General features: G+C 41.8%; 1 protein-coding gene across 5 annotated transcripts in view; it reads right to left on the bottom strand.

Annotated features, from left to right (window-relative positions):
* Positions 1-13,854, bottom strand: part of FHL5 (four and a half LIM domains 5) — a 46,382-nt gene that overhangs the window by 11,159 nt on the left and 21,369 nt on the right. For 3 of the 5 annotated variants that reach the window (XM_084622598.1, XM_084622596.1, XM_084622600.1), the window contains exons 2-3: positions 9,675-9,847; positions 2,671-2,845 (exon numbers count right to left, since the gene is read on the bottom strand). In XM_084622598.1, coding sequence (XP_084478724.1) covers positions 2,671-2,845; positions 9,675-9,827 — 328 coding nt within the window. In that variant the 5' untranslated portion in view covers positions 9,828-9,847. The remainder of the gene's footprint in view (positions 1-2,670; positions 2,846-9,674; positions 9,848-13,854) is intronic. The other 2 variants (XM_084622599.1, XM_084622597.1) reach the window with 1 other exon arrangement.

Below are 13,854 nucleotides of genomic sequence, written 5' to 3'. Positions count from 1 at the left end.
GAGAGATCCGGGACCTCTAATTATTCCCCATTGCAGGGGAGGAGGAGGCTGCGTGCTCCAACAGCAGGTGATCCTGCAGGGAGGAGAGTGCCCACATTCTGGATGGGCAGAGAAGCTGCTGAGTCAGTTTTGCTTTAACATCATTGGGTTGGAGTTTCCCCTGAGCACTGAGCACTCAGCAGAGTGGGTAAGAGAACAGGACTTGGTAACCCTGGCAATTGGGGCTTATCTTGAAGTTAGTAATCAGAAAAATAAGAGATGTTAATGGTATACAAGGCATAAAAAGGCAAGCTTCAGCTTGTCACCGTTCCAGTGTACTTTAACTTTTCTCTACTATTCCCAAATGGAGCAGAGACTGATAACACTCATGCCATTTCTTTATGCCAAACTATAGGGTAGTTTGTAGTGTGGAGAAATAAGCAATAATAAAGGACAATCATGGCAAGGCCACTAAAGTCAGCCCTGGACTACACCGAAAGTGTAAATCAACATAGCTACATCACTCAGGGGGTGTAAAAATTACATGCCCCTGAGAGATGTAGCTATGCCAACCTACCCATTGGTGTACACATGGCTAGGCTGATGGAAGAATACATTTGTCAATGGGGCTACTGCTGCTCAGGGGAGATGGAGTTAGTACACCAACAGAAAAAACTCCTTCTGTCTCTGTTATGTGTGTCTACACTACAGGGTCACAGAGGCATAGCTACAGCACTGTAACTACATTATAGTGCAGAAAAGTGTTTAGACATCATCCTGGTCATTTATTTATACTGGTGTAGTTAAAGCTGTATAAAACCTCTGTATAGAGGCGATTATACTGGCATAAAATGTGCTTATTTTGGAGTATGTCTACACTAGGGAGACTATATTGGTAGCTACATCACTGTATGCCAATACAACCCTGAAGTGTAGATGCAGCCTACACTAATGGATGGGTTTTTTCTGTCACTGTAAGGCCATGTCTACACTAGTAAGCTTATAGCGGTACAGCTGAACCAATGCAGTCATGCAACGGTAAAATCGCTTGTGTAGCCACTGTATACTGATGGGAGAGAGCTCTCCCTTCAACATAATAAATTCACCTAAAGGATTGTTGGTAACTATGTTGGCGGGAGAAGCTCTCCTGCCAACATATCACTGCGCAGACGAGCGCTTATGCCGGTGAAACGTATGTTGCTTAGGGGGTGTTTCTTCATACCCAAGCGATACAAGTTTCGCCAGCATAAGTGATAGTATAGACATAGCCTTCCTGAACACCACCTTCCTGAAGGATGGTAGCTAGGTTGACAGAAGTCTTCTGTTGACCTCACTGTGTCTACACCGGGGCCTAGCTTTGCCTAGGTATGTTGGTCACAGGTGTGGATTTTGTTCATCTCTGACCTATGTAGATACTCCAACTTAACTTTTTAGTGTAGACCAGGCCTTGGTATAGCTTATGTCTGTAAGGGAAGGGGAATGAACCATAGCACCTTTACAGTGGTATAACTTCATCCACACTCTGGGTTTTACCAGTTAAAAAAAAATTACATCCCTAACCAAAAGAGCCATACCAATACAAAAACTATGTGTAGACCAGGCCTAAGTATTTTGGAACCAAGGTCTCCTGAAAAATTAGCCAACCCTCCTTTCCCATTGGGTTCTCTTAATGTTTGCCAGATCCTATTTGTTAATGCCCTAGACCAGTGTTCTCAAGGACCAGTCCCCAAGATTTCCCTAACACAGTTTAGGAAGGGAGCAAGCTGTCCCTGCTATCAAAAAGGTTGAGACACAATGCCCTAGACAAGCCAGTTCATCTTGCCACATATGGGCTGCCATGGTCTCTTCAGTTGCATGATATTTTCAGGGAATCTCCCACTATTGCGTTAGGATTGAATCTGCCCAACTGATGCAGAAACACCACCATGGCAAATCCCGAACAGAGCTGGTTACAAAAACCAGAAAGTGATTTAGTGACAAATTTTAATTCCAAAGTGGTTTAAGTTTCACACGTTCAAAATCAGACTAATTTCCTGTGTTTTTTTATGATTTTTTCCCCCACAAAGCTGTCAGAAATCATTTTTGAACTGGTTTTCAGTAAAAAAAACCAAAACTAAACTAAACCCAATGTTTGGTAAATTAAAAATGTTGATAATTTTAAGGAATTTAATCTGATAGAAATTCAAGTTAAAACTAATCATAGAAAACATCACAAAACCAAAACATCTTGACAATTTTTTTTAAAGAACAGTTTCATCTTTGAAGAAGCCATTTTTCAACAAACAAAAATTTCCATCCCCAAATCCCCCTGTAACCAAGTCTGGTCCCTGACGGTCTAGATGACATAATGGAAAAATACAGATAGTTGTGTTCCCTACGCCCATAGTAGCACTCCCACTGTAGCAAGTCTAATTGTGATTTTCCTGAAAATTGCCAGTTTAGGCGATGTCATTGAGTCTATGTGAGCAAATCTGATTCTATTTCAAGACTGTAATATTATTCCTTGTGGGGTGTAATATAATTACACATGCAATGTTAGATCACAGAAGATGAGCATGCAGAAGGATTAAACGAGGGGAGATAATCCCCTGCATGCTGTACTGAAAGCCAAGAAATTATACTTTGTAGCTTAACTATCCAAGTGCAATATAACCATTTCATCGAGGTAGCAAAAAGTCCTGGTTATCTTACCGGGCATAATGGCCTTCTGACAATGAAAGCACTTTGATGAATACTCATTAGAATAACACTGAGTACACAGCAAGAGCTCATCCTTGGCAGCAAAAGGATTTTCCACTAAAGAGTGATTGCATTTGGCACACTTGAAGCACGCTTCATGCCAGTGGTGGCCTTTATAGGCGAGATCCTTTGAGAGAGTAAATACATGTTAATGGAAAGCATTTGTTTACCCCCACAGCCCCCCTCCCTTTTTTTTTTTAAATATATAAAGCTAAATAAAAAACACTTGGAGAGTGATTGGACCAGTGGCTTGTGCCACTGGCTGGAGGGTAATTGTCAAAGATGACAAACAAAATCTACCCAGAGTGGAAAGACTGTCGGGATATTCTGCAGTCCACTTCTACTGGCCACAAAGAGCTACTCTGGCTCAGGCTATAGTTAATACTCCATGCCCCCACACTTAAGAAGTATTTTTTGTTTAATTTAAAGGAGGACTTTGTATTTTAAAGACAACCTTCCTGGGAAACAAATGGGCTTTTAATAAAAGCCACCAGGCTTTTTTTTTTTTTTTTTGGCATGGTCTCTACATGAAAAAAGTCAGGTCTTTTTTTTTTTTTTTTTTTTTTTTTACCTTTTTTCCCCTGGAAGACTCTATGGACAACTGAAGAACTGAAAGGGTTATGGCCTCACATGTAGCAAGCAGGTGAAATCTGCTTAACTGAGGGGTGAAGTGATTTTTATTCAGACTATTAAACCCTTTGCTTTTGTTTGTTTTTCTTTGTTAACACCCATTTAACTCAATCACCCTCTAAAAAGCTCCAAGGAAAGATTTTCTTTTAATAATTCAACATGCTTAAGCGCTGAGAAATCTAAGAAGATAAATACAAGGTTTTCACTTTGTTTCATTAAAAACAAGGAAGATATGGTTTAACACTCCTGATATTTTTAAGGTTAAAAAAACCAGCAAAAAAACCCACGAACAACTAAACACCAACATATAAGAAATATACCATAAAAAATACTATACTATAAGAAATAAACCAAATCCTTCCAGGTCTTCTTTCTAATGAAAGAAGCACAAAAGGGCACAAATTCTATCCCTTTCATTGCCCTTGTCAGTCCCTGTCATAAATATAAAGGGAAAGGTAAACCCCTTTGAAATCCCTTCTGGCCAGGGGAAAGCTCCTCTCACCTGTAAAGGGTTAAGAAGCTAAAGGTAACCTCACTGGCACCTGACCAAAATGACCAATGAGGAGACAAGATACTTTCAAAAGCTGGGAGGAGGGAGAGAAACAAAGGGTCTGTGTCTGTCTATATGCTGGTCTTTACCGGGGATAGACCAGGAATAGAGTCTGAGAACTTTTAGTAAGTAATCTAGCTAGGTATGTGTTAGATTATGATTTCTTTAAATGGCTGAGAAAAGAATTGTGCTGAATAGAATGACTATTTCTGTCTGTGTATCTTTTTTGTAACTTAAGGTTTTGCCTAGAGGGGTTCTCTATGTTTTTGAATCTAATTACCCTGTAAGATATCTACCATCCTGATTTTACAGGGGGGATTTCTTTATTTCTATTTACGTCTATTTTTTATTAAAAGTCTTCTTGTAAAAAACTGAATGCTTTTTCATTGTTCTCAGATCCAAGGGTTTGGGTCTGTGGTCACCTATGCAAATTGGTGAGGCTTTTTATCCAACATTTCCCAGGAAAGGGGGGGTGCAAGTGTTGGGAGGATTGTTCATTGTTCTTAAGATCCAAGGGTCTGGGTCTGTAGTCACCTAGGCAAATTGGTGAGGCTTTTTACCAAACCTTGTCCAGGAAGTGGGGTGCAAGGTTTTGGGAAGTATTTTGGGGGGAAGGACGCGTCCGAACAGCTCTTCCCCAGTAACCAGCATTAGTTTGGTGGTGGTAGCGGCCAGTCCAAGGATAACGGGGGTAATATTTTGTACCTTGGGGAAGTTTTGACCTAAGCTGGTAAAGATAAGCTTAGGAGGTTTTTCATGCAGGTCCCCACATCTGTACCCTAGAGTTCAGAGTGGGGGAGGAACCTTGACAGTCCCCCTTAAAGTAATAAAAGGGGAAATAAAATACATAAGACTTGATTTTAAGAGGTGCTGAAACTACCTCTCTCTCTGAGTGCCTATAAAACAAAAACTGTTGTCAAAGAGTAGCCTGAGGCAAAAAAATATACAAAGGAGAGAAGAAGGCAGAGAGCTGACCCCTTAATTCTGTGAGGAACAACCAACTGTCAACCTAAGGGGGCAATGCTTTTAGCTGACTGTTGTACGCGTTTCATTTCACTCCTATTATATTTTCATCTTGGCTTTTCCTGTCTCTCAGGCCTTCTCTATGCCTAAAACTTAGACCAACTTAGCTATGTAACTCAGAAGTGTGAAAAATTTACACTGCTAAGAAACTTTCTGTTAAGGCAACCTAAGTCCTGGTATAGAATTCTTCCATCCACCTAGCTACCTCCCTGTGGATTTACTACAGCAATTGAAAAAAACCCCTTTTGTCTCTATAGCACTCTGTACACTATAGCGCTACAGTGGCATAGCTGCAGCGCTTTTAATGTAGACACTCCATAGTCCTAGGGAGATGATTCTCAGTCCCTGGAAAAATCATGGAGCAGGTCCTCAAAGAATCAATCCTGAAGCACTTGCATGAGAGGAAAGTGATCAGGAACAGCCAGCATAATTTCACCAAGGGAAAGTCATGCCTGACTAATCTAATCGCCTTTTATGATGAGATTACTGGTTCTGTGGATGAAGGGAAAACAGTGGATGTATTGTTTCTTGACTTTAGCAAAGCTTTTGACACGGTCTCCCACAGTATTCTTGTCAGCAAGTTAAGGAAGTATGGGCTGGATGAATGCACTATAAGGTGGGTAGAAAGCTGGCTAGATTGTCGGGCTCAACGGGTAGTGATCAATGGCTCCATGTCTAGTTGGCAGCCGGTATCAAGTGGAGTACCCCAAGGGTCGGTCCTGGGGCCGGTTTTGTTCAATATCTTCATAAATGATCTGGAGGATGGTGTGGATTGCACTCTCAGCAAATTTGCGGATGATACTAAACTGGGAGGAGTGGTAGATACGCTGGAGGGGAGGGATAGGATACAGAAGGACCTAGACAAATTGGAGGATTGGGCCAAAAGAAATCTGATGAGGTTCCATAAGGATAAGTGCAGGGTCCTGCACTTAGGACGGAAGAACCCAATGCACAGCTACAGACTAGGGACCGAATGGCTAGGCAGCAGTTCTGCGGAAAAGGACCTAGGGGTGACAGTGGACAAGAAGCTGGATATGAGTCAGCAGTGTGCCCTTGTTGCCAAGAAGGCCAATGGCATTTTGAGATGTATAAGTAGGGGCATAGCGAGCAGATCAAGGGACGTGATCGTTCCCCTCTATTCGACATTGGTGAGGCCTCATCTGGAGTACTGTGTCCAGTTTTGGGCCCCACACTTCAAGAAGGATGTGGATAAATTGGAGAGAGTCCAGCGAAGGGCAACAAAAATGATTAGGGGACTGGAACACATGAGTTATGAGGAGAGGCTGAGGGAGCTGGGATTGTTTAGCCTGCAGAAGAGAAGAATGAGGGGGGATTTGATAGCTGCTTTCAACTACCTGAAAGGGGGTTCCAAAGAGGATGGCTCTAGACTGTTCTCAATGGTAGCAGATGACAGAACGAGGAGTAATGGTCTCAAGTTGCAGTGGGGGAGGTTTAGATTGGATATTAGGAAAAACTTTTTCACTAAGAGGGTAGTGAAACACTGGAATGCGTTACCTAGGGAGGTGGTAGAATCTCCTTCCTTAGAGGTTTTTAAGGTCAGGCTTGACAAAGCCCTGGCTGGGATGATTTAACTGGGAATTGGTCCTGCTTCGAGCAGGGGGTTGGACTAGATGACTTTCTGGGGTCCCTTCCAACCCTGATAGTCTATGAGTCTATGATTCAACCATTCATCTAGGGGACAAAATCATTAGTATGAAAAGATCCTGCTGCTTAGTTTGTTTTACATTTAAATTTTAGATTAGGCAGGTTGGTTGGGCTTGAAAACACAGGCTTTCTTGGCCACATAGAAGAATTTGCTGTTGAAAATGCAGGTCAGAGTTTTGGGACAGTTTTCACCCCAAATCAGCAGTTTTTCCTTCATAATTTCTGTATGAAACACAGCTGGGCCCTATCTTTAACCTCCACAAGGGCCATTGACCCCTTCCCTGAAGACGGAGGGCCCTGCCCACCATTACCCTCCCTTTATCTTCTGGCCCTTTGAGTTGGCTCTGCTAATGTAACTGGGCCATAAAGCCATCAGACCCAGACCTCTAGGGATTTCCTCCCAATGTAGGGTGCTGCCGCAGGCTGATATAACACCCCTAGATCATCCATTGCAGATACCTTTGGCATAGGGGAAATGCTGTGGCACTGATGCAGAGACAGAGATGTTGGCTGGGCTTCTACTGTGCCCTGGCTAGTCTGAGCTGCTGCAGTGGCCTTTTAGGGCTACAGACAGGAATCACAAGTTCAGGCAGCTCTCAGGCAGTTCTACCCTGTACTTGGGGCTAAACCATCACCAAGGCAGCCCAGGATAGGACAGGCTTAAAGCTGAAGTAAAGAAACTTCCACTCAACCCCAAGCCCTGTGCCAAGGTCAGCTTCCACAAAGGATTAACTGGGCCCTGAGAACACGATATATGCTAAGTGCATGGTCTGGGAATTCCTGAGCTCAAATCGTGGATCAGACACTGATTCCTCTTTGGGTCTGGACCGCTCTCTAAAGGTATGTCTACATTAGAGCTGGAATGTGTAAATTCCAGCTTGAGGAGACGTACTCACACTAGCTATGATCCAGCAAGCATGCTAAAAATAGAAGTATAGCCACGGTGGCGCAAACAGCATGAAGGGCTATCTATGGTCTTGGATGGGATTGTACTTGGGATGGCTAGCCACTCATGCCTCTACAGCTACACTTCTAGTTTTAGTGCACTAGCTCAATCAGACCTAGCACAGGTATGTCTCCCTGAGCTGAAATTTATATCTTACAGCTCCAGCATAGGTGTACCCAAATCTCAGCCTTAATTTCTTCAGCTGTAAATTGGGAATAATAGTTACTTACCTCTGTTAAGGGCAGTGCTTAAATTTGTAATGAAAGAGGTGCTGGGGCTCAAGCCATCTTTTTACTTTCATAAGTGACACGGCAAACCTAGAGGTTCTGGGGCTCAGCCCCGGCAAGCCGTGGCACAAATTAAGCACTGGTTATGGGTATGTTGAGAAGATTAATGTTTTTGAAGTGCTTTATGTTGTTATTTAAAACTGGGCCTAAAACCCTGGACCCAAATGTCACCAGATGCAATAGGAGGTGGATCCAGATCTCAAGTTACTTTATGGCAAACCAACACTGTTCCAGATCCAAGCACACCTAATTATGAGGAAGATCTGGATTAGGAGATTGCAGCTTGATTTTATTCCTGTAACGATCAGAACCACAAACCCAGATCTGGCTCCAAATATTGTAGCTTGGGTCCATCTCTGTAATTAAATATTGTTATGCACTAAACTTGCACCACTAATCCTGATGTGATTCCTAAACTCAGATCTCCTGCTAAGCAGAATACCTTTTTTCCAAACTTTGTGAGCAAACCTGGTTTATGGTACAAGTGAGCCTGGGCAAATTTCTGACTGAGTTCTGAAACTGTGTGAAACACAGATGTTTTGATAGTCTTTAAGTTTCTGGGTTCATGTGAATATGAAATTCAAAGTGAAATGCAGGGTTGTGAGTCAGAGCCAAAAGATAAAAGCTGACAGATGCCAGCTAACTGCATCTACTCGGGCTCTCACAGTTCTAATGAAAGGTCTACAAGGGACCTAGATTCAAGGAAAGCAAAGTCCAGAAAGCTGAAGCTTGTTATGTCTGATTGCATCCATCACGGAGATTTCACAAGCCAGGCATTGTGAGATAAATAAGAAATTAAGCTGTCATACTGCAAGTAAGGTATTTTAATCAAAATATGCCCTCTCAAGGCATCTTGTCTACAAAGACAGACAGCATTACATAAAAATGATAAATATTGTTGCCTTCCAGCTGAACTCTTGTGTGTTGACTAAACATTTGCAATAGAAATGATTTACAGACAAAGTGAAGTTGTTTTTCACTTGACATCTCTTGGAAGTATTTATTTTAAAGTTTTCTGTGATCTTATCTGTTGAATTACAGGGACAGCAAGAGAGAGTAGAGCAGGGAGAGAGTGAGAGATTGCAACTACTGAGAGCGCTAGGTAAATTTAAACAACCCAAGGTATCTCTCTACAATAACCAAGCCTTTCTGCCACAACAGGAATAACACTCACAACAAGCAAACACACAACCCCAGAGTTTTTATACTCTCCAAAAGGGAGAAAAGCCAGAGACTCAAGGAGGTCCACTAGGGACTTTGGCATTGCTAACTGATTTTATAAGGAAGGCACTCAGGTCCTACAATAAAGGACAGAGGTATAAAATCCTAAAATTGTTAAGCAAGGTAATGCTTTTCATCAGAAGTTGACGATACTACAAAATATTGTGGAAGTGAATTAAGTAGTTCTATTGCTTACTGTGTGGACCCTCTCGCCAGTCCCACCCACCAAACTGTGCGGTCTTTATGCAGGAAACTAAGTGGCAGTGAGGGATGGAATCAACTTATTAATATGAGGGTAGACCATAGATCACCACTACACTACAGACTCTATTCAAGACTTCTCCACCACTGCATCCACATAAGTGTAGGTCCTCTGGTCCCTGCCCCCAACACTTCCTTCTGCAGCAGCATATTTCCAGTCAGCATAGAGCCCCCCTCCTTGGTGTGCAGGGATGCAGAGGCTCCAGCTCCCCTTTGTACAACAACTAAATCCAGGTCTTCACACCTGTGCAGGGATTCTGAAGACTTCTGTGGCACAGAGAGCCTTGGGTGGAACCCACTCCCAAAGAGGCGGATTTCATGCGCTGTGAATGAACAATCTCAATAAATACAGAAAAATGAACTAAATGCTTACCTTGGCATCACATTCAATGGGCTTCTTGCATTCTTCACAGGAGTTAGCGAATAGGTCATCATAACATGTAACACAGTAAGAATTTTCTTCTCTAAATACATACTTCCTGCCAAGAAGGGATTCCATGCAGTAATGGCAGTGATTACTTGTCATTTTTTGGTTCTTCAGCTGTTCTGGGAGAAAGGAAAATTAACAAACAGGAATGAAACAGTTCAGGCCCAAACAATATCATTCTGTGGATAGTAATGTATTTCTGGGGCAACTTAGGGAAGCGATTGCCTCGGTTACTTGCAATGCTTGGGATTCCTAATGTTGGAAGCCGGGAACAAAAATGGCAGTCTTTAGCAATGTGTAATATTCAGGAAGTGGTTGCCTTCATAACTCCAAACAAGAAGATTGCTTCAGTTTAGTCGGTTAGTATTTATACTGATAATCTTGGTGCCTGAAATCTGTTGCCTTCACGTCCTCTGCTGTTAGTGCCAAAATGGATCAGGCAAGACGAGTGGAAAGAAATCAATTTAAATTTCTTGCCCCACTCCCCTTTACTCCTAAGAGAGAACTATTCTTGCAGAAAATGAATAAACCTTCGCATTTGCTCAGTGGTATTAGTCAAAAGAAAATCAAGGAGACACAAAAAGGTGGAACACACTCCTGCATACTGAATGTAATTTGGGATGTCAGAATTATATCAGGAAAATCAATCAAATTTGAAAGTGAGTTTATCCCCACACTAGCCATAGTCAGAAGATTTAATTAAGAAGAAAATAGGTGGACCATAAAGACACAAAGCCTCATACAGAAAGTAACTAGGTTTGTGAGGTTCCCCCCAACCACCAAACCATATTGGATAAAATGTTTTTATGTACTGCATTGTGAGGAGTAGATTATCCAGAAAATTCACACAATGTGGATAAAAGCTATACTCTCAAATCAAAATGACTATGTAGATAATAAGCCAAAGAGAAAGTAGGTTTGTGCTATGAGTTTTCAGAGTTTTCCTGCCCAACATCAGAATGTCCCCAATCTCCTTGGCAGTTTCTTTCTTTCTGCGATGTGTCTTCCTTTTGGAAAACCCCATGTACAGATAGAAGATGGACAAGGAACTGCAGGTTAGCTGGCCACTGTGAAGATTATCGCTGTAATAATAAAATCAGTGACACTGCAGGGAGATTTGAGCAGCCTTCTTCCCTTGGATATCTTAAAAGAAGAGCGAGAGGGATAAACCAGGTATAAACCAGGGATAAACCAACATAAACCTTGAATCAAACCAAGTTTATTTTTGTTGTTAGAAGAAAAGTCTTCCGTTTTTCTTACATGCATCTGTATTGCCAGGTCCCACCCAGAACATGACCTGGAAGTGTCAGAATACCGTGAGAAAAATAATATTTCCATGTCAACCAGATGCAGGAAATACCATAAATCTTCTGAGAGCCCAATCTCATGCACTTCTCTTCCCTCAGTTTTACAAGCCAAAGGGGGTTTGAATAAGCATAGAAGCTTTGGTATCTGAAACGCTGAACCTTTGGAGGCTTGTGGGGAAGGAGTCTTATTTCAGTCTTGTTATTACTAGTTGGATCAGCAATATTTTACTAAAATTGGGTCATGGTTCCTGGGAATGAGGGAAAGAGACTCCAAAAAGTTCACAGTGAAGCAAAACTCAGACACATCTGCTAGACTTGTTGAATTGCACATTTGATTAGCTCATGACTAAGGGCCATTCTGCAGTTAATGTCAACAATCATAAAGAGTTACAGCGGACTTAAGAAAACTAGGTCTCAAAGTATTTACATCTCATTGACTTCGGGCAGCAGAAACTGAGCTCTTGCATGAGTGAAGTGAGGAGTAAGTTACAGCTTAGATCAGTGGTTCCCAAACTGGGGTTCGCCGAACTTTACAGGGGGTTCGCCAGTAAAATTTCACTAACAGCTGCCAGAGGATCCTGGGCATTGGAGGCAGCAGGTGGGACCTGGTTGCAGGGCGGACAGCCTGAGCCCAGGAAGAGCGGGACAGGGCAGCTGGGGCTGGCAACCTGAGCCGTGCCCCCATGAGCGGGGGAGCCGGCACCCCAAACTCCAGCGCTCCGCGCAGGGCTGACAGCCTGAGCCCCAGGGAGAGCAGATCAATGCACTAAAACCAATATAATTGCACACCTAAAAGGACTTTGCACAACTTTCAGGGAATACTTTCCAGCTATGTCAGGCGATAATGACTGGATTCACAACCCTTCTGATGATACCACTTTCTCAACACAGATATTGAACACTGAGGAAAGAGAAATTGATTGAGATCTCCTGTAATTACGAACTGAAAAGGAGTTTCAGAAATCTGTCATTGATCAACTTTTGGCTGAGTTTAAGAAACGAGCACTCCCTTCTAGCAGAAAAAGCTGCTGCAGTTTTGTTACCATTTTTAACATACTTAATCGAGAAAGCGTTTTCCTCGTATGCACATCTGAAAACCAAATACAGAAACAGACTTGATGCTGAACCAGACCTGAGACTATCTTTCTCCAGTGGTTCCCGAATTCCAAGAGCTATGCAGAGCAAAGAAAGTGCATCCATCACACTGAGGAAATTTAAACTTAAATCCCCGGAAATATTCATTTTTAGGAGGGGGTTCACGAGATTTCACAATTTAGTGAAAGGGGTTCGCGGGCTGTTAAAGTTTGGGAACCACTGGCTTAGATGAACAAAATGCAAAGGGTGAAAGTAACAAAGAAAGAACAAAAAGAAATAACATTTGGGGAAACAGTTAACATTAGAACTGGATCTATTCTATGCTGTGGTGCTCACTCCTATACTCTCTCATGCACCCACTGTGCAGCTCAAATCCACACTACAGTTTACAGGAGTGCTGTTGCTTTTTTCTCCCTTCTTGAGGGCTGTTAGACATAATCCAAAAGAATATTTTAAACTACAAGAATGCACAACTACTGTCTATACCCACTAGTAAACTCAAAGTCAAGGACTCTGTTTTTATTCTGTTCCCCAAGGATTGTGAAGAAGGGGCAGGGGAAGAAGATGGAATGCTTATCTTAGACCAAAAATAATGGCTTGTTCATTTGGCACAAGCTGTGGAAAACTTGTTGTCCCTGAGAATTGAAAACATTTTTAGCTGAATTGATTTACTATTTTTCTAACACCACTAAATCATTGCACTAGACAGGACAGTGTGCAATAAAAAAGTCAAATCATCTATAACTCATATCAGTGGGAATCAAGTGCTCCCTTAATAATATTACAGATTTATTTTGTTTCCTGTCCTTGGATCATCATATAACAGGAGTCTGAAGCCGGACTTCCACATACTTTGGTCTCATCAACATCCTCTTTTAGCACACCAAGCAATAGTTCAACTGTAAAAACTGCCATGTTGCAATTTTTTAAGATGTGTCATCTGCTTTTGCATGTAGTGCAGCCTATTATCCTAACAATACTATAGCAAACATAAATTTGGGGGAAGTGGGAACGATTCTGTAGATAATGGAGGGAGTTTATTTACCACCACCTCTGGACATACATCAACACAGATTCACTCAAAACTGATCTCAACTTACACTCCCGTCCAACCAAACATGAAATATGTTGTGTTCTGCGCCATTAATGTGATCCAAACATATGAAATATAGATAGTACTCACAGCAAAGACATTATTGTTATTAATATCATTTACCAGACCCTGGGCTGCTATAAATCAATGTAGGTCTTGTGGATCTGGCTCATAAAGTGCTGTTGAATTTTTATTTAGGTATTTAGTTTGACAATGAGAGGATTTAGAGCTAATTTAGGCCAGAAGGTAATAAATAAAGTCCCAAGAAAAATCATAGCTGAAGCTTCCTGATCAAAAGGGTTTACGAGTAGAGGAATACTTAACTCTCAAAGCTAAAACTATGTAACATGTAAGAAAAGGAAGACAACTTGCCTGGATCACTAAACTTAACAACAGGTTAAATACTTTGAGTATGGTTTTCATAACTTATCACCCTAGATCTTAGTTCTCCTTGCACTAACAATTACTGAAACCATATAGGTATATTGGGCGTTTGCACAAACAAATGGATCTAAATGGCCATCTTATGCACAAAGGCTCCCTTTGCATGTACCTTTATTGGATGTGTCAGTGGAAATGTAGACCTGCAAAGGTAATACTTACTCTGTTTTACAAAATTCTGACCTTTTAT

The sequence above is a fragment of the Lepidochelys olivacea genome (assembly GCF_965140295.1).
Source record: "Lepidochelys olivacea isolate rLepOli2 genome assembly, chromosome: 3".
Classification (NCBI taxonomy): domain Eukaryota; kingdom Metazoa; phylum Chordata; order Testudines; family Cheloniidae; genus Lepidochelys; species Lepidochelys olivacea.
This window is presented reverse-complemented; position numbering and strand designations above follow the sequence as displayed.